Source organism: Cydia pomonella, chromosome 20 (genome assembly GCF_033807575.1).
Source record: "Cydia pomonella isolate Wapato2018A chromosome 20, ilCydPomo1, whole genome shotgun sequence".
NCBI lineage: Eukaryota > Metazoa > Arthropoda > Insecta > Lepidoptera > Tortricidae > Cydia > Cydia pomonella.
Window position 1 is genome coordinate 14941758 of NC_084722.1, and position 22664 is coordinate 14964421.

Genomic DNA, 22664 nt, shown 5'->3' on the forward strand with positions numbered 1-22664 from the left:
ACTCACAACACAAGCCTTCTTGAGCTTACTGTGAGGCTTAGTCAATTTGTGTAAGAATTACCTATATTAATTAATTATTTATATTTATTGTCCATTATCAGCGGTTCTATGTGATACGTATGTGGCCACTACCCTATTACATAAAAGAGTTAAGGGGGGTATTCATGTCTTTACGTCATGTAAACGTTGGCATAATAAAACCATAATGTAACTTAGAAAATGTCATTCGTTTTTAGCGTGGTATGGGCATTTAATGAGGAGGGATGAATGCATATAGGAATGTCAGGGATGAATGTTGATGGACGGAGAGCGGATGGTAGATCTAGAAAACTATTGATGGATTGTGTGAAAGGAATATGAGAAAGAAAAGAATGGGTGCTGAAGTGACGAAAGATAGAAGAGAATGGAAGAAAAAAACATGATGTGACGACCCCACATAACGGCAGCCCAACTGAGATAAGGGCAGAAGAAGAAGATTAGAAAGAAAAAGTGATACTTTCTTCCGAAAATTAAAGTTACTTCATATTGTGTTCTTATTGCTAATATAAAAACGATTTATTAACCCTTAAATGTGATGTATACTACTCAAAATTTGCATCAACATACTTACTTAAAAGTTTTGAAAGGTAATCATAGTTTATATCCCGGTCGATTTAAGTCTAATATACTTACTTGTCTACTCATGTGGATAAAATGCAACTTTTTCATCAGTTTTTTGAAGAACATAGAGAGTTTTCGAGCTGTTGTGGTAAAAAATATTGGCAATAAGATTTACCTATTATAATATAATACTGTGAAAGATTGTACTCGTACAGTGAAAATATTTTTATGTGCTCCAATTAAAATTAAATTGGTTAATTGTACAAATAACAAATTAAACTAATTTCTTTGTATTCGCTTTATCAATAATCTTTTGACTTATTTCCACCCCTCGCGGCTAAATTGCAAACAAATATTGGCTAAGATTCAACCCCAAGTGTTTCAGCCAATTTGGATACTTCAATATGGACAATGGGGGGTCGAATGAAATACTTACTCTCATAAATATGTGCAGGATGTAGCAACACCATTCAGGTCTTATTTTAACAATTTGTTAAACTTTTGTTTGTAATGATCATTAGGTTTGTTTATTGAGCGTTAGCCAAGGTCCCCGTTTTGAGTCGGCCATTTTGCTTTCATATGTCCAGATGTTCTGCTCTACAGGTCGCAATTCCTGACCGATTCCCGTGAAATTTTGTGACCATATTCTATGATTACACAGTTTTTTTTTGTCGATTCAGTTTTTGGAAAAGCCAATACGTCTATGGCGCTTAAGACCATTAATTGTGAGTTCACTGTGATAACGATTCCACGAACTAAGCATTTTTCACTTTTACATTTTCTAAGCTTGTCGCAAGGTTTACAGCTCACAGAGTTACTAGTTTATTAATTCTAAGATAAAGATAGTTTATTATTCACGTAGGCATATTACAATGAGCTTATGAACGTCAAATAAAGCTACACCGGCTCTAACCCTACCTACACCTCTGACCCGAGAAGATTAAAATCCCCCCTCAATTGGAGGAGGGTATCCCAATATGGACCGGCAAGAAACTCGGCGGGACACATCTTTTCAAAATATTACATCTTATAATTAACATTCATTAACTAAGAAAAAACACAATTTAAATTACTATAGAAATTATGTAGTTACATACAGGAGCTACTTTTCTTTATAGAAATTAGATTAAAAAATATATACGAGTATGTATAAAAATATATTTTTATACTACGTCGGTGGCAAACAAGAATACGGCCTGCCTGATGGTAAGCAGTCTCCGTAGCCTATGTACACCTGCAACTCTAGAGGAGTTACATGCGCGCTGCCGACCCTAACCCCACCCCCCTCGTGGAGCTCTGGCAACCTTACTCACCGGCAGGAACACAACACTATGAGTAGGGTCAAGTGTGGTGTGTGTGTGTGTGTAGTTATGTACGTCAATATTCGATCCATATGGTAGGATGATGGTATATGAGTTACTTGTTACTTGTTTGTGTCCGTGACTTGTCTGCGTGGAAGATGATGATGAGGATTGATAAAAACTATCCTACTTTCTTCCTCGGGCCTCAAACTACCTTCATGCCAAAGAGTATGGCCGGTTTAAGTATGGAAAATCAGCCCCAGACGTCAAATTTATTGAAATTTCGGCGATTTATTTGCCCAAATTTAGGATGCTATTTTCACCAAATATTGACGCTAAAATACTACAAGATTTCAAGAAAATTACGGATATACCCTTTCATCTATTTAAATCGGTTCAGCGGTTTAATTGTGAAGAAGTAACACACAGACAGACATTGTTAGAAATCGCTTAAAAGGGAAAAAAACAAACATTTTTTAAATAATATATTTTTGTGATACATAAAAATGTTACGTTCAAAAGTACCCAAGCATAATAGTTTGCTTTGAAAAAATAAGATTCTTTAACTTCGGTTCACTAATTTTTAAGCAAAAATCCATTGTCAGACACATAAATAGACCCAGTAATGCTCCTCGCCTTGTCACTGGCCAAAAACAACATGAGTTCAGCTATTTCTCCGGGCTCTCCAAGCTTATTCAGGGCTGTACCACTTTTCAATTTCTCCCACACAGCATCGGGGTTTTGTATGCCGGAATTTTCCAGAATATCTGTCCTCACTGGTCCTGGATTGACGCTGTTCACTCTAACGCCTGAAGGTGCCAGTTCTAAGGCAGCGCAGCGCGTGAAATGATCCAAAGCTGCTTTAGAAATGCAGTAAGTAGCTTGCGTTGGTACTTGAGGGACGTGAAGAGACCCAGTACTGGACGTGTTGATGATGTTTCCTTTTGTTTTTATCAAATGAGGAGTTGCCAGGGTTGTCAAATGGATTGCAGCTCGGACGTTAGTTTTCATTACATCATCGTATGCTTCTAGAATCTTTCCGTCGAGTAGCGAGCCCTGTTTGGAAAAGCCAGCGTTGTTGATTAGGACATCCAATTTACCAAACTTGTCGACAGTCTGTTTTACTATAGTGCTCGCTTCTTGTTCGTTGGAAATATCCGCTTTGATGACAAGAGGTGGTTCTCCTTTCTTCGTGCATTGCTGTGCGATGTTGCTGAGTTTGGTTTCATTTCGACCAACGATGGCGACTCGGGCGCCTTCTTTTGTGAACAAAATGGCGGCAGCTGCACCGATACCGGAGCTCGCACCCGTCACTAGCACCACTTTACCGGAGAAACTCATATCTGTCTTGTAGGAATATCGAAATGCGACTGGTAACCCAATGTACGCGTATCTTATTGTGATAAAGTTATTTGTATTATGTCTGATAGGTAGGCCACTTGTGTAATCATATTGTCTACATCATTAGCTCCAAATTTATTTTTATAGTTGTTTACCGATATGGTTAACGATGTGCAAGTAGGACAACACTACACATAAACCGACATCAATATACTTACTTAATTGAACATTGTTAGGCCCTGTCTCGTTGCAATAAGGTTTAAGAATAATCTATTAAACTTTGGACACGGTATCTGTGTTTCTTAGTATGGTATTAATAGTTATCGTAGAAGTATTTACTGAATTAAGGTAGATAAAATGTCATATAATTTTTACTGCTATATGGTGTCTATAAAATTCACTTAATTTTTCAAATTTCTGTTCTATTTTATTTGGTAATTAATTTTAAAACTAAGAATGTTAAAAAATAACAAGATCGCTAAGTGATCGCTAAGTGATTGGCGTTTAGGATGCCACCTCGTGGTGAATGACCTTAATAACGTTTATTTAATATAGTATACGTTATAAATATATTACCTTTATTTAAATAGCATTTCTTGAACAATTCAATCATTATTACGCTCAGTGGCGTATCCATATTACCCTGATATTAACATTTCAACTTGTTATCCCACTGGTTATTACAGTTGTTTAAACAAAAAATAAATGTTTTAATCGTAGGTGTCTGTTTTTGTCACTAGGTAATTAAAAAATGTATGTGATATTAGTAACTTTAGTAAGGTATATTTTAATTTGTGTAGATTACAGTCGCATGCTTTTGGGAGAAAACCGAAATTCGATAATTGCGGGGATCTTTTTCTTTTACTTTCACTAAGACGTAAATAGAGTTTTTTTTTAATACCACGACGGTAGCAAGCAAGCATAAGGCTCGCCTGATGGTAAGCAGTCACCGCAGTCTATGGACGCCTGCAACTCCAGTGTTACATGCGCGTTGCCGACCCTTTAAAAACCTGTACACTCCTTTTTTGAAGAACCCCATACTGTAGACCTTCGGGAAAACCTCGGAAGGGAGCTCATTCCACAGCCGGAGCATCCGCGGGAGGAAATTCCTCTTGAACCGCACAGTACGCGACCATTTAGGTTCTAAGGTGTGAGGATGAACACCCTGCCGATGGCAAGCGGTGCGGTGATAGAAAGTGGCTGTTGGCATCATGTCAAACAATTTCTCAGAGCACAGCCCATTGTACAAGCGGTAGAACACACACAAGGAGGCAAAGTCTCTCCTTAGACTTAAAGGTTCAATACTGCTTGTGAGTTTGGGATCGTCAATGATTCGTACAGCGCGCCTTTGAACTGAGTCGAAGGGTCCAAGCTGGCATGCAGGTGCTCCTGCCCAAAGATAAATAGAGTCTCTGAAAAAATGCCCGCAATTCACGAACTTCGATTTTCGCGGTTATAGCCCTAGAATCCGAGAATACATGACGTGTGTTTTTTTTACACAGTGGGAAACCCAAAAGCAACGAAATAACTCGACAACTTTTTTTTAATCAAAATAATCCGCTCTAAGCGTAGGTATAATTACCCAAAAAAATATCGTTCCAACTTTAAAAGATTAAAAGCTAATATAAACATTGATAAATATATACACGTGATTTTTAATTGAGGGTAGCTTTCCAATCACCAAAAATATCACCAAGGGGGAGGGGCGAACGAAAGTAGGCTAAATATGATCCCATGATTTCTGTTCTGAAAGTGCCTCAGTGTTTTTTGTGGCAATGTTTTAATCAAGTTGTTTTTATGTTTAGGCGTCCTGAATAAACGATCTATCTATGATATTTTAAAAGAAAAGATTGTGAATTCAACATAGGTACCTGCTCATATTTACTTGTCACATGCCAATTTTTTAAAATGGTTACAAGACGAGAAATATTCCCTTAAATTTATAACTGTATTTTTTTCTGTAGCAATTCACATCCCCTACGCCTTTCTTCGAAACCGAAGGGAAGTATCGTCATAATGCCCTTTCAAATGCCGAAATATCCTTAAAATTGGAAGTCTATTGAATGAAAGTGAATGTAGCCCCAAGGGCCCCATTGCCCGGTGTCCGAAAGGGCTTTCCGAAGAAGGGATGAAAACATATGCTCAGTTTGTTCGACATCAATAATATTTTTATAGAGTTAGGAACAAAGATTTCAACAGTTCGTATTAGGGTGGTTTGATCGCTTTATGAAATTATATTTGTTGACGTTACTTTGTTTCTTTTTTTAAGTGAGAAAACTCAATCTTTAAGGCATTCTCTACCAATCAACTATTGGGCTAAACAGAGACAGTTTGGTGCAGGATTGCAAAAGAAAATTAAATGTCATTCGTAACAGAAATGCCTTATTGCAAAATACACCGTGTACTTTGATACCATCATATATTTAATAGGGTTCCGTACCCAAATGGTAAAAACGTGAACCTATTACTAAGACTCAACTGTCCGTCTGTCACCATATATTGCCGTTTGATATTTTTTCTATCTAGGTAGGTACTGCACATTGGTGGACTGCATATTTGTGTGTATATTATGTTACTGTAAAAGTTTTTAGTGTAAACGCGTTTTCCCTAATTAAAACTAGTTTTCGGTAACGCCTTAGTGAATCGCGTTTTCACTTAAAAGTAGTTTTCCGAATCGCCTGCGTGAAAACTAGTTTTTATTGGGGGTTTTCAGCCGGCTAGTTATCGTAAGGTGCCATGGTAAAAACTAGCTTCGACTATTCGAAAATGTATTTCAGTGAAAACTAGTTTTTTAGTTACAGAATAGATTTAGTTGTATTTAATTATTAGACATGATTTGATAATAATATGTATTCACTTCTAATTCTTATAATCAATGTAGGTATAACTCTTATTCTAACTAGACTTTCCCACCAATAATACACCCAAAATAGAAGAGTAAAAAAATTAATGATTATTATTTTATTTAATATATCATTTCCTCATGTTGTTTTTTACCTTCGCCCAACCCAAAACATATTCATACCTCGAACACGAGTCCCCGGAAGCATAGAGTTCGAAATTTAAAATTCAACGAAACAATATCGGGCGTGCATAGTGTATGCCGTTTGCCGGGTATTTTACGAGGGAACTGGGAAATGTCACAGATACTGTTCGAGAGAAAAATGGCGGCGATTTATTGTCAGAATACATGTTCTTATAATCGAGTAGGAGTTGAAGTTTACGAATTTCGATTAAGTCGGTAGTCTCTGTAAATTATGGAATGTATAAAAAACGTTTATGTCATACTATAATAGGTCTTATGATTATTTTTTCATTTGACGATCAAGATTACTATATTGTCATGATTTATTTATGTTTACATTTAAGATAGCAGTTAAATAATAATTATACCGTGACAACATTATTATGTTACCCCGATTAATACAGGGGTAGTTGGAAAAATAACATTATACTGAACACGATTTAACATTATGTCAAAACACGGTAGTTTTAGCAGGTGGTGGGGACACGGTAAATGTTGGACAGGCTCGTTCACTTGGGTTGAGGCTGTCAAAGAGGAAGCATCGTAATGAACTGGTTAGGTCAGAGTACCTGCAAGTATCCCGATTGCTGTAGTAGTAATAGTTTAGGGTAACCATGCAATAAGAAGCACTATAAATCAGAAGTGTTAACGTACCACTAACCCACATTGGGATTTTGAGATTTATTTTGATTCCTAAGTTTTATGAAACGTAAGTTATAGAAATAAAAAGTATTTTATTTCATGAGTTTAGGACGATTTACATGCTTCAGATATGTTTTTGGCGACTGCTTGTAAGTAACTATTATATGTATAAGCAATTTAAAAAAATGCATGATGAAGTTGCAGGTAGCTTTAAAACTCGTGAGTAAAAATAGTCATTAAGAAGTATATCTTACCACTTCTTTGCAAGCAACTGAAAACAATAAATTGGCTGGTAGTTTATTGTGATAGATAATGAATTTATGATAATTTAGACAGATAATATTAAATGATTGTTGTAAATCATATGATGGCCCAAGAAAGTTAATTAAATATATATTATGATAATAAAAGTTCCTTTAAGACATCAGTATATGAGGCATCATGACCAGAAATAAATTAGTTTTGTCATTTTTACACATGGAATAGGTTATGCTTTCCTATATATTTTTTTCTTTGATAAGAATTTTTAAAAGCATTTATGTATTTCATTGTTGTACACGTCATGATTTATGTTCAATGCAGCAGTTTTAGTTAAATCTATACGAAATCAGTGAATTGGTAGTAGTAAAATAGAATAGCAGATTCATAATGTGAGCGTACATTATGGTAAATTTACATGAGCGAATGTAAATTAGATGATAGTACTTCATAATGTGAGCGTACATTATGGTAAATTTACATGAGCGTATGTAAATTAGATGATAGTACTTCATAATGTGAGCGTACATTACGGTAAATTTACATGAGCGTATGTAAATTTGATGATAGTACTTCATAATGTGAGCGTACATTACGGTAAATTTACATGAGCGTATGTAAATTGGATGATGATAGTTTTTCATAATGTGAGCGTACATTATGGTAAATTTACATGAGCGTATGTAAATTAGATGATGATAGTTTTTCATAATGTGAGCGTACATTATGTAAATTTACTTGAGTGTAAGTAAATTAGATGATGATAGTTCTTCATAATGTGAGCGTACATTATGGTAAATTTACATGAGCGTATGTAAATTAGAAGATGATAGTTTGACATAACGTTCTGACGTTGCATTATCTTATACCTTTGAACGAGCAATTCTTGTATATATACATAGTTTTCTGTGGTCTCGGAAACGGCTCTGGCGATTTCGCTGAAATTTAGTATATGGGGGTTTTTGGGGGTGTACAGTCGGTCTAGATTAGTCTTGTGTTTGAGAAGGCGCGTGTTTTCGAGTTTTCATGCGTTTTTCTTTCGACGCAGAATGTGGTCGCTGATTTCGTGTTGCTGGCCACTGTCCGTCTGGTCCGGCGGGTTGGGACGCGGACGGCTAGAAACGAGTGTTACGGGTTCGAATCTCGCCCGGTGACTAACCTTTGTTTTTTTTATATGTTCAAGTTTATATATAATTTTTAATTTTTATTGTTTTGGACAGGTTTGGTTTGGTAAAAAAATGAGCTATGTAATAAGAGAAATTGGCAATAGATGGCGTTACTCTGTGACAAGTGCTGTAAGGTTGAATTCGATTGTAAATAATAATAATTGTCAGTTCACATTTTACTTTTTAAGTTTATGTAGATTATCACCTATTATACGCCACCATATTGCAATGGATAGTTGTAGCCGAGCGGAGCTCGGTCGCCCAGGTACTAGTAATTTTAAATGAGCGTATCTAAGAGATCTTAATGAAACATAAAGAGATTTGTTATGGGCTAGAAGCCTGAAATAGACAATCCTTTTTATATTTTTTATTAATGAGATAATTTAATTGGGTTAAATGACACTATACTTATGTATAATGTGACAATGGATTTTGACAGTGTGTAAATTTAAATGCATTGATTCTAAATCACTTATTTAGTATTAAACGACAATATAGAACTTGGAAAGAAGTTATGATAATTAAACTCATGCAGAGTCTGTGTAAAATTGCTGGTCAATCATATGGTCTACTAGTATGATTTAAAGTTACGCAGGTACACGATATATAATAACAATGTGAGAGAGCATTATGGTAGCTTAACATAAGCGAAGATAACTTAAGAGAAGTTACCTAACTCAAGTTTTTGTATGACAATAATAAATAATATATTTATTAGCATGAGAGCGAGTATTGAGAGTTTGTTGTATACAGAACTATTCAGTGTCAGTGCCAGATGATAGTTTTGTTAAAGACAACAAAGAGCGAAAGAAATATAATTTATAACGAATTTGTTTGTTTCACTGATGAAAATATTTTATCACGTCAGCAGCTCGAACAGGGGTAATTTGCTGCTTAAAAACAGTGAGCAAAATCACATTTTGCTCACCGAGTGAGACAAAATAACATTCAAGTGACCTTTAGAGTCGAATGTCATTTCAACGAGCGGGGCCTAATACAAGTTCGGAATATTTGAACAAAAAAAAGTGCATACGTAATTCAACGGTATATTGACGGTTTATAATAGACCCCCGAAATAAGTCAGACCGCATCGTTCCAAAACACCCTACGAGTCTTCATTCGTAATAATTAATTAATGAAATAAAAGATTAAAATTTAATAAAAACACCATATTTTACGTATTTTATTATACAATCAAAACAAGCACTCGAAGAAATATCAAACTTTGCTTTCTTGTTGTACAAATAACTATTGTTCAATCAAGTTATTTAACTTTTGTTGGACGTGAGAGTGCGTCTAAAATTTGATTATCGATTGACGTTAGCATGCGTCATGGAAGTAGGAAATTTTTTGACGTGAGAGTTCGTCTGAAATATGATTTGTGCTTGACGTGAGTGTGCGTAAAGGAAGTTGACAATTATTTGACGAGAGAGTGCGTCTTAAATTTGATTTTTATTTGATGTGAGCGTGCGTTTTAAATTTGATATTTGTTTATCGTGAGAGCACGTCAAGGAAATTGTTTTTTATTTGACATGAGCATACGTCAAGGTAGTTAGAAGTTATTTGACGTGAGAGTACATCTGAAATTCGATTTTTGTGTGAAGTGAGCGTGCGTCAAGGAAAGTAAACATTAAAGTACGTGAGAGTACATCTTAATATTTTATTTTTGTTTGACGTGAGGGTTCGTCACGGATGTTGAGAATTAGATGAAATTGTTTGTTTTTTGACGGAAGTGTACACATTGAAATTGCGAATTATAAAATGCGAATGTGCGAATGGTGAATTCTGTATGACTAGTTGCTAAAGATTTGAGTATGGTGGTCGCGAGAACGAGACGGATGTTTTTTTTTAGTCCAAATAAGATGACTAATCTTTTCTTTGATTGTTCATAAATTATATTCTAACGTGACATTGCAAGTAATATTTACAGTATTTAGTACGATGACGAGAATGCAACTGGTTATTGATGGAATGATAATAAAAAAAAGTAATTTGTAGCTTATATTGATTTTTAATTCCAACAAGCATACGTATGTATTGATTAAACGGAGATACAGAATCACAATAGTGACTTGTGAGAGCTGTAAGTGAAATATGAAAAAAACGGAACGTTTGTAGCGAACGTTCGTTCTCTTGAAATGGTTCATATATTTTTTTATTTTATATATGGTTGAAATTAAAATAACCCTGAGCATACGCCTCAAATTTTGGAGAGATGAATCAAACGAAGGATGAATTAGTGAAATTACACTCTTATGAAGATAAGAATTATAGATTTTTATCGACGCTGGCAGTTTCACGACTGTCGTGTGTGGAGATATACTTACGCGATTTTTTTAGATATAGAATTTACAGTGGCCTTGTGAGAAGAGAATATAAAGTATAAGTGGGTAAAATGTAAGACAGCGTCTTGATTACAAGTTAGATCGAAATTAAGTTTGATCTCCGTTAAATTCTATAATACAGAGTATCAAATATTTTATTTTATGAAATGAAGTAAAAAAAAAAAGTATAACAAAACCTAATGGTTTACATCTACCTAATGATAGATGGTAAAATGAAAAGAGAGATAAGTTATACATAGAAAACATATTGTATGTGTGTGAGCATTGTCCGATTGAAATGGTTAATACTATTAATAGATGCTAAAATGAAAAGAGAGACAAGTTGTACATAGAGAACAGATACTGTATGTCTGTGACTATTGTTCGATTGAAATGTGTGTTACAATTAATATTTTTTACAAAAAAATTGTTAGAATTTGGGGAAGTTTTTCTTATTTTCTAGGAAAAAACAGTTGTTTGAATTTCGGGTGTTGAGCCAGATGAAGAACGTAATTGAACATAAATGCGTTGCTTGAGCATTGATTAAGGCTCTTGAGTTTGATATAGTGATCCAAAACTGAACTGCAGAAATTTAAACCGTCGTGAGTAATGATACAGTAGCAAGTACGTAAAGTGACTGAGTTCTAACACAGATCGAGGTTTTCTTTCTTTCTTTCGAGTAAAGAGATTTGCCTTTAAGCAGGAAATTGAAAAGTATCGAGGTACTTAGGTAGGTAAGCAGAAGCCGGTATACTAGAGAAAAAGATATTGAAAGTTTATACGAGATTGATAAATATAACAGAAAATAATTGTCATTTGACGGGATAAAGAGACTTATAATGGATAGACCAGAGCAGTGTGAGTAATCTTTTTGAGAGGTGGACAAAATGCATAGTTAAATTAGAATAGAAATATTTTATTGACAAACTGTTTACAGGTGATGTCATTACAGACTAAAGTATCAAGTTACCCAGTTTGAACATGAAATTAACTACAAGCTAGTAGTATTGTCATAAATGAATTCTGGGTTTTCTTACTGCAACCAATAATTAAGACACGAAACAGTATTGCAAAAGTTTGCTGTAGTTTGTTAGCTTACTTATAGTAGAACAATTCGTGATCTCTTGTGAGTCGATAGTGAAATGAGAAACAGAAACGTAAATAATGACCCAAACAGTTAAAAAAAAAAGAGAGGCGACAAGATAGAGGTATAATAGAAGATTTGAAAATATGATGCCTGAAAAAATTTAACGCATATGTTCGAACAATAGGATAACTAATAAATAAGTGTTGAACGTAGTAAAAGAAAGGAATTATTAAAATTATTGAAAAAAGACAAAAACAATAGAGCAGAGAGATTGGGTATGTTATAACATACAGCTGTTTCTTTATAATTGATATCGAGAGGAATATGGAACAAAATAGGAGTATAGAAAGATGATTGTATCCTATCAAATATTTAAAAGACATGACACGATTGACTGATTCGAGTTAGCTGATGATCAGGAGTTTATCAAATGAAGTGGATGCTAATAAACCTATCCATGTTTAGTTGAGCTTTTGTAAATATTATAGTATACACGTCGCTTTATCGATGTAAAAATAAACTTTTGTTCAATTTAATCCACTCAGAACAACATAGTTGACTAAATGACTACTTATATTGAGGAAAGATACATGTGTTAGAGTTGTAGCTCCTTTTTAGTATCCAACAAGCTAAATATGATAGTATTAAAAATAGTAAAATGAAATTGTGATAACATTTGACATCTTATATTGGCTATGGATGTTTAGTATTTTTGACTGAATTTTTGAGTCGCAAACTCTTGTGACAGCGAGTTCGTGAAATTGATTAAACTTTTGGGATAATTAACTCGATGTTGTTGATGATCAGTATTAGAAGAAATATCTTTATATATATATGTGAAATTTTAAATAATTGTTAATTATTTTCATGTTTCGATAGATTAGACGATATTCATATTGCATTTTGAGATATTGTACAGACATTAGACAATAGAGACATTGTTGTATGAGTATATTTTATGCACACGAAGTTCTAACTATCATAATTTTGAAGTAACTTTAATTATTATTCGAATAAAAAGGTGTTAAATGTATAGAAATGCATTAAATAAGAGATCAGAGGTAATTATCATGGATTAAACGAGATATTCCGTTAAATAAAACTAATTATTATTAATAAAACTAATGAATGCAGATGGACGCATAATGTTGAAGTGATAAGTGCTAACAAATAAACAGTAACAGGATAGTGCCTATATAAGCATATGTATACCTACCTATGGAGATTACCAAAATACCAAATGTTATAGTATAATAAATATGTTTTACTGTACGACTTAAATATAGAACAAATATAGTATAGAGTAGACTTCAGACAGTACAAGAGTATCTCAGGTAAACAGATTTTGAATAGTCGAGATTGTAAAGTAAACAACAGATCGGACATATTGCAAACGATTTGTTGTATCCATGGGATTTGTGACAAAGGCTAACAAGTGAAAAAAAGTAGGCACTTGAGTGTAGATGATGATAATTGCCCTAAATGTAGATTACGTAGGGAAACAGGGAAGATAAAGGAACAATTATTCAGAAAGATCAATAGAGAGACGAATCTTTTGTTTGCAGATTGAATGGTGATTATCTAGAATTGGTTGGAAGTTATATTTACATAACTAAACTTGAAACTTAGCAAACGCGCTGTTCAGTTCGAACGATTCAATATAATTTGTACTTGTAGTACCTATGGGAGTATGCGTTGTAACAGCATCAGTTAGTAGCGATGTTAAAGTTAGATAATTACGACGGGACAGATAAGATAATTGAGTTGAACGCAAATGTACATGGTCATATTTCGCAAGTTGAAAGTATAAAAATATGATACAGATATCCAGAAAACGTTTTAAACTGCTACGTAGTTCCTGAAATTCAAAAGTGGAAGTAGTAAAAAACGATGTATAATTTATAAAAAAAAAAAACGAATGAAAAAGAGATGTGTGAGAAAAGAGTGCATAGACGATAGAGATTTGACGTATCTGTAGAGTTATTAGTAGCGTTACAAGGTAAATACGCAATAAATTGTATGTAATAAGCTTAATGAGGATAGTTAGTTAATATAGTATTTACCTGACGATAATAACAAGTAACGCCCAAATAAGCTATAGATATAGGTTTGACAGAACAATTATTTATTTAATCTTTATTGCACAAAAGAAAACCTTATTTATTAAAAGGCGGACTTAATGCCATGAGGCACATTTGGGGTTATTGTCCTTTTAGTAAAGATATATCTGTTATGGTTTGCTAATTATCATAATTTATATTGTTTACAAAAGTAATACAAGATATTGGAAGAAAAAAAAAGTTCGTAGAGGTTTAAGGCAAGATAATATTAATAAAAATGTGAACTTCGATCAATGACATGAACAATATATTATGGCAGAGATGTAGTCCTAGAAAAAAATATATATATAAAGAAAAAAATGGATTTTATTGGATATGACAATAATTTGATTTGGTAGTTTCAATCATTGTTTAAATTAAATGAACTTGAGTTTTTAGTATTGACACTTGTCATTTTACATTGATGTCAAAGGCGTATCTAGCAGTGCTTTAGTCACCTTAAAAGCAGTATACGGGAATCTTATGTTAATGTATAAATACAACCAATTATTGAAACTGAAACTTTTGCAAAATGTTTGGCATCCTTTGAAATTTCAAGACACAAAATTTAATTACCTCAAGGACACTTTAGTATCACCCCTAGCAGAGTTGTATAATAGCCTCTGAAAGCGATGTTATTCAAGGTGGCATTTGAATAAAGAAATTGTCGTGTGTTATTGGCATACGAACACCCATTATGAAATGAGTAGTATTATTAACAATCAGAGCAACCTTTTAAATAAAAAAGTACAAAAACTTGAACATTGTTATAGGTATTGTTACCTATAACAATCCAATTATACGTTTATATAAGTTTGACACTTCACGTGCAGATATGGATCCAGAGACATAATATTGTAAATGTGTAAAATTTCAACTGAACTTAATAGTTTTGAGCTGAACACAGGACTAATGACTATAAAGATTGTCACGTCGACTTCAGAGTTAAAGCCATTTAGGGGTTAAATATTATCTCTAACCTATTGCTACGTTACGTAACGATTAATACATGAATGGAGTAAGATGAAGTCTACATTAACGCAATGTAGTATAATACAGTATTGGGTCAAGAAAGGTTTGATTGTTAAATGTAGAACTGAAATGAAACAGATAGTGCTGAAGTCGAACCACTTTTGCCTGTAAAACAACGGGTATTGAATTAAATCAAAGACAAGTTTTAACGGACAGAAGTAATGTTTGGTTTTTTGAGAAAACAAAACAAACTTTATACATAATAAAAACTGAGCTTTGTCTGTTTTTTTTTAGTTATACGAAATTAACAACAGGTATTAAGATTTTTCATTAACGTAGCAAAATGCTAATGTCACGGCATAGTAGTAAGTTATATGAACAAGGGGAAACAGAAGACCGAATGTCATGATATTATTTTCATGTATCTCATTATAATTTTATTTAACACATTTCCTGATTATGTAAATGTATCAATTGTGATAAGTTAAGTTTCAATTTACTTCATTAGAAACTGTTTTCACGCTTTAAATAATTTTTCACGGTTGGTGTAAGATTTAAATCGATCTAGCTTTTAGTGAGAAGGTTCGTGCGCCGGAGTCATGCACGAAGTTGGATGGCCGAATGTCATGATTTATTTATGTTTACATTTAAGATAGCAGTTAAATAATAATTATACCGTGACAACATTATTATGTTACCCCGATTAATACAGGGGTAGTTGGAAAAATAACATTATACTGAACACGATTTAACATTATGTCAAAACACGGTAGTTTTAGCAGGTGGTGGGGACACGGTAAATGTTGGACAGGCTCGTTCACTTGGGTTGAGGCTGTCAAAGAGGAAGCATCGTAATGAACTGGTTAGGTCAGAGTACCTGCAAGTATCCCGATTGCTGTAGTAGTAATAGTTTAGGGTACCCATGCAATAAGAAGCACTATAAAATAAATCTTTTTTTTTTAAAGTAAATCGAGCATATAACATCTAGATTAGCGGGAATGAGAAAACATGGATTAATTCCTAATTATATACAACTATTGAGGCTTTATGTTAAGAGTAACTTTCAAGAAAGTAAGGCCAAAAGATTTAATTATTTATTTATTGTACACCTAACACAAATACTAATGATTAATGTATAAGCTCTAGTGATATTTAAAGATTATCTGTTTTTTATCAGAGACGTACTCGTATGCAAGTAACTTCCTCAGGTTGTCTTTCTACTACATGATGAAACAATATTCCGACATTGTCAAAAAGCACTGTATTTTTAAACGTCGAAACTGATGCTTTAAAATCAAAGTGATATTTCACCATCGCCAGTTCAAACAAAACATAGAGGCGGCTTATCAACACCGACAGCCATATTAGAAAAACTTCATCGGAAAGCGGTTACCACTGGCGCAGCATTGCCCCTAACTAAAATTCACTTGCGTCGTACGCAATTGATTTAAAGATCAAATTCGAAAGATATTTATTTCAGCAGCCGCAAATGAAATGCTGCTGGGTTGTAGTTAATATTGACTCGCGAACAGTGAATTTTGTTGAGAACTTTTCTCATTTGGCGTCATACTGGAAGGACTCGGCCTTCCGCTGTGGCTATGAATTAGATATCACTGGGAAACCGATAAGCTGTATAATGCAATAACTTTTTAAAGGAGTTTTGGAGTTCAGGTGGATATGCAAAAAAGACTAAAGAATCAAAGAGTAGTAATAACAGACTGCTAAACTTATAGTCGTATGTAAGTATTGAAATATATTGTAAGGAAAAAGGAAGCGGTCTAAAAACAACCTTTGAACCATTAAAAAAATATATATATTTGTAAGTATGTTTTGAAAATTGAACAACGCTTCCTAATATCATAGTGAAACTTTTTTTACTTAACTGATATAAATTAAACGGCAAAGTTTTAAAATAAATGTATTATGATTGTATTATTTGTATTCTTGAGCAAAAACTACAGCTAAGATCTTTGCAGGATTTCACAACTGGAGACGCCTTGTCTGTAATTTTCTGTACAAAACAGTCTGCTGATTTGTGCAGAGGATGGGCACGTCAAATGTATGGTTATTTGTACGAAACATACAAATAGCCATGTCAGATAAATGTCAGTCCGCAACTACGCGCACATACGCGCATGTAGGGTCGGCAACGCGCATGTAACATCTCTGCAGTTGCAGGCGTCCATAGGCTGCGGTGACTGCTTACCATCAGGCGGGCCGTATGCTTGTTTTCCACCGTCGTGGTATAAAAAAAAGTCCATAAAATAACTATGACCATTGGCCGAGATTTTCAACCGAGGGGTAAGCTCTTAAAGACGACTCCAGTACCCCTAGTGTAAATATTTTCGACAGCGAAACGTTACGTACGCGTTTGCGTTAAGTGTCATTGCGTATAAGATTTTTGACTTTCCAAAACGTCTCGCTTGGCGCGCTGTTCAAAAACCCATACAAAATGAGACTTAACGCAAACGCGTACGTCACGTTTCGCTATCGACTAAATTTACACTAGGGGCACAGTTGTTAAATCCTCCGAGCTCATAGGTATCACTTAACATAAAAAGGATAAAAGGATATTTTTTTTTAATTTGGAAGTTACATAATTATAAACAATAGCCATCCCATCTAATAATGTTAAGTTAGCTTCATACCTACTGAAATGCAAATATGTGTACACATAAGGTATCTATGGGATCACAATTTGCTCGTCCACAAATTCTGCCTTACAATGTAAATTAATCCACAATACGCTAAAAGGCCGCTAATCCGTCTAATATGGGCTAAGAATGGGCCATTTTAAGCCGTGGCGGATCAGCATTGTCTTGGGCCACAATGAGGCGTAATATCTTATTGTTTGGCCCCTGGCCGAAGGTAACCCATATATTCGTCCCATTATGTGATCTTGAATAACGGCCCCTATGTGACACACAGAGGAATACCCTGAGCATCTTTTTCTAATAAACTCAAAAATACGTAACGTAGAGAAAAAATCAAATAAATGTAAGAAGATAAATAAAAAAACACACTAAAAACAAAATGTAGCTTCGAGGATTACAGTAAAAATTCATGTCATAACCCGCCCGCCCGCTCCGAATCGTTTCTGGTGCAGAGGCTGTCCATAGCCATCCAGCGAGGTAATACCGTGAGCATTATGGGCACTTTTGCACCGGAAGCGATAAGGAGCGGGTATGACTTAGTTACTTAATGTAAGTAATTGTGTAAATTATTTGTAAGACTTAATGGTAATAAAGTCTCATCTATTAAGTGATTAGTATAGAACAAAAGTAATATATAACATACAATATTCAAATACATATTGCTGTTTGGTATAAAATTATGTCATAACTGTGATCTGTTCTACTGTTATCTAGAATAAAATAAACATGAGAACACAGAACATAAACTTTATTATATTTATTGAGTAATTACACGAAATCATTAGGTGGGAATATACACATTATTTAACAAACGGAATTTACACACATTCTAAGATATTTACATATTTTAATATGAAAAACATATGATACCTAATTGTTTAAACAATCAGGGATACGTACGTCAAGCCATAAATCAAACCAAAATGATACCGAATTTAACCGTGAATAGTACTTCACTCGGAGGCGTCAGGAATTCAATGGTTTTTATACACCAAACCGCCCCGCCCAGGTAGCTGCCTCGTAGCTTGAAGGAAGTCAGCAGGTACTGGCAGGTTGAGGCCGGAAACGCTGCCTTTGCACCTGCGCTCGATGCCGGAGCAAAGTTTCACAGGCACGCCGACAGGTGTCGCCAACATAACTATTACTATATTGTCTTCAAAACATAGAAAATCACCATTTATAGTGAACTCGAATAACACAAGACCCTACTCATAGTGTTGTGTTCCAGCCGGTAAGGTTGCCAGAGCTCATCGAGGGTGCGGAGTGTTAGGGTAGGCAACGTGCAACACCTCTGGAGTCGCAAGCGTCCATAGGCTACGGAGACTGCTTACCACCAACCGACGTAGTATAAAAAAGTTAACCTACTGATAGGTAACAATGATTTAGGCGACCTTGACCAGTGGTGCCTGTGTCAAAACGTCGGTAAATAAAGTTAATAAAATAAATTAGCTATAGACCGGGTTAATAAATAAATAAATAAATATTATAGGGACATTTTTAGACAAATTGACTAATTGTAAGTCCCACGGTAAGGCAAGAAGGCTGTGTTGTGGGTACTCAGAAAAAGATATATATATTGTACAAATACTTAAATACATAGAAACATCCATGACTCAGGAACAAATATCTGTGCTCATCAAGTCATCCATCACACAAATAAATGTCCTTACCGGGATTTGAACCCAGGACCATCGGCTTCATAGGCAGGGTAACTACCCACTTGACCAGACCGGTCGTTAAATTATAAATGTGATTTATTGATTTTTAAACTTTAAAGTTGGTTTTTTGTTGTTAAATATTATTGAAATGGAAAGGGTCATTCTCAGTTGCCTGCAGTTGATTTTGCTCGGTAATCTTGCCTTCTGTGTGTCACTTACCAATCCAACAATTAAGATTCCTCAGTTCATTGTAATTACACGTATGCGGGTATCTTAATGAAGTTAACGGGAATTCATTATTTCAGGGAACTTAAATTAATTTCGGTTATGGACGTTAACTCGACTGTCTATGGCTTATCTTGTAGCAAGTCTATTAAGAACATGTATTTTTGTAAATATAATGTATAATGTACATCGATCGATGTATTTTTATATTAGGCAGGTACAGTCAAAAGATTTAATTTGTGACCCATTTCGTACTTGTCACAGTGACAGTAGTATGAGGTCTCTAGCGACTTTCATGTTGTTTGTCACTGTGATAAGATACGAAATAGGTCACAGATTAAATCTTTTAACTGAACGTGAATTTTGTGTAATGCTTGTGAGTTGTGAATAGCTTACTATACTGTACTATACTATACTATACTGTATATAAATAAATAAAAATATCAGCTTATATACGACCCACTGCCGGGCACACGCCTTCTCATCCACGTGCGAAAAATATCGATATAGGAACTCCCTGACGGTCATTACATTTTGTCGCCTAGAATCCGATCTCTAGTTAAAAAAAAGGGTTACTAACTATTGTTAAATATATTATTACAGAGTTTTACTCTTCCTAATTGAAGGACACGATTTTCATTTCAACTTGATCTCAAACGCAAAACCCCAACGACAATTGCAAAAACAAACCTCCGACCGCACTATAAAACATTGCGTGAAAAGGAATTATTAGGGGTACAGAATGCAATTTCCCCGTCCAAGGCACCGATATGTCTCCTGGGCCACCGAGGCCAAATGAATAAAAATCAACCGCGTGCTAGCAGTGCATCTAGCTAATTCACAAAATGTTACCCCCATTGTGACCCTTCGGCCAGTGTATCTTGAATTCTGTACTGACTTAATAACATACGTATAACATTTTATTTACAATAACAATATACAATAATGGATATATACAGAGGATTACTATAATTAGCTTAAATCTAAAATAGGCCCTTGAGTCATTGTACCAAGGATGCTGGTGGTATTTCCTCGTTGTATCGCAATACTGATACGTTGTGCGAGGAAGCCGTATCAGCTCGTCGGTCACCAGTTACTTCAACCAGACGCTTCGCTATTTCTGCAAAAAACTTGTGCGCGCTGGGACCTAGTTTCACCGCCAATAACTACATATGTGTACAGATATCACAAAATATACTGGTGTGGATGGGCGAGAGGCGTGGTGAATGTCCAGTGCGGACTTGGTTGTTTATTTGGTTTATTTGCGAGAACAAATGCGGTTCGGTTGGAAGAGGGAGAGATGGAGCGTAAATAAGATATCGGAAGTAGCTAATTGTATTGCGGCAATGTGATAAGAATACGCCCATAAATGATGTTGTTATATAGCCATATTCGACTTCGGAATTTAACAAAGTAATTTGTAGTTAAACTTTACTATATATCACGAGTTTGCATTCAGCAAAGTTTCTGATCAGTACAAAAACTAAACAGTTGTAAGTACAATTATTGATTAAAAAAAATTACAATACAATACTACAACCATTGTCATAACAGAAAACTGATCAGGAGACGAGTCATCTAGCAGTTAAAAAATGTATATATAACCGTAAAGTTAACAAAAACTTGATCTGAGTACAATTAGCCTAAATGATGAATCAAATTTGATCCATGATTGAAGATAACATTTTGGAAACGTGACTTGTCTTTCGGTCAAAGTTGCGAGCAAATTATATTTTATACATCAGGTCTTTCATGAAAAATAATAGCGATATTCGATATAAGATTTAGTCGTTATCACTATCACTAAATGTTTTTATAGCACTATCCGTACAATGCCAAACACTTGATTCTCAAAATTTTCATTTTGAAGTCCATTCTAAAAAATGACCCTATCGTATATTTTCGTCAATCAATTGTAAACGAGTTATTATTATTTAAATATCTAGATGTAAATAAATTTATAATAATTAAAACCACTCAGATGGTCGGCAGTTCTCAACTGTGCGTTTCTCCAGGAACTTCCTGCCTCGCACAGTTAAACAATAAACTGTCGCCTTCGAACTACCAACTTCGACCTTCAAACCTTCAAGAAAAGAGCGTACTCCTATCTTAAACCACTAACCCCTCTGGTTTTACAGAGGTCCACGGGGGACGGTAATCGCTTACCATCAGACGATTCGTCTGTTCGTTTGTCTCCTATATCATAAAAAAAGTATTGACAGTCACAAGTGTCTACACTCATTAGACCACGAGAGCAAGCCAAAAGCCTCCCCACTAGTGTCGCCCTCTATAACGAGTCATTTGCTTCCGTGCTCTTATTAAAACGTGCTCTCCAATTTTTTATCTGTCGTCCGACCACTTAGGCCTACTTTTGTTAGGATATGCACTCATTAAGGAGGTATTGCGAAGCGTGAAGCGGGATTCGCGATATGTTTGTAAGGATTGCTAGTGATTATGTGATTATCGTCATCTTTTTTCATAAATATTAAATATATAAATTTCATGTAGACTTAAATCAACCGGGATATGAACTGGGATTAACTTTTATATTGTTTTTGAGCTCCCGATATTTCGACGCAGTTACATGCATCTTGTTCCCGGGTAACTGGAGATAGCAAAATTCAAATAAATTCAAAACTGTTATAAATTTCATGTATAATGTATGTATAGCGGTAAGAGCTTGCGTCTTGCAATCGCGGTCGCGGATTCAAACCCCGATTCGTACCAATGAGTTTTTCGGAACTTAAGTACGAAATATCATTTTAAGTACCAGTCGCTTTTCGGTGAAGGAAACCATCGTGAAGAAACCGGACTTAACCCAACAAGGCCTAGTTTACCCTCTGGGGTGGAAGGTCAGATGGCAGTCGCTTTTGTAAAAACTAAAGCCTACGCCAAATCTTGGGATTAGTTGTCAAGCGGACCCCAGGCTCCCATGAGCCGTGGCAAAAAATGCCGGGACAACGCGAGGAAGAAGATAGATTTCATGTACTTTATCTCTTTCCTATTTAAATATAATGAACTGGTTATGTTCTGAGCGCGCACAAGTTTTTTGCAGAAATCGTGAAGTATTCTGGTTGACGTAACTGTTGAGCGAAGAGCTGGCGGCTTCCTCGCACAACGTATCAGCATTGCGATACAACGAGGAAATGCCAACAGCATCCTTGGTACATTGCCTCAAGTTATTGTAAATAAAATATGTTGTCATTACATTATTGCAGCAAATTAGTCTAGTAGCAACATGATAAACTACAGTGTCTCTTTATTTATTGCACGGTGTTAAAAAAGTTGTTAAGCAGAGCCCGTCACTGGGTG

The 22664-nt window shown here is 34.9% G+C and overlaps 1 protein-coding gene across 1 annotated transcript; it reads right to left on the bottom strand.

The window, feature by feature from the left end:
* Nucleotides 1-2373: 2373 nt before the first annotated feature.
* On the bottom strand, nucleotides 2374-3613 carry LOC133529136 (uncharacterized oxidoreductase TM_0325-like). Its single transcript, XM_061866772.1, has one exon. It carries the CDS (start codon nucleotides 3240-3242, stop codon nucleotides 2478-2480), a length of 765 nt encoding a protein of 254 aa, XP_061722756.1. The 5' UTR covers nucleotides 3243-3613; the 3' UTR covers nucleotides 2374-2477.
* Nucleotides 3614-22664: the final 19051 nt, after the last annotated feature.

Coding starts and splice junctions, on each gene's coding strand:
- LOC133529136 (XM_061866772.1), bottom strand. CDS start 3,242: ATGAGTTTCTCCGGTAAAGTGGTGCTAGTGACGGGTGCGAGCTCCGGT.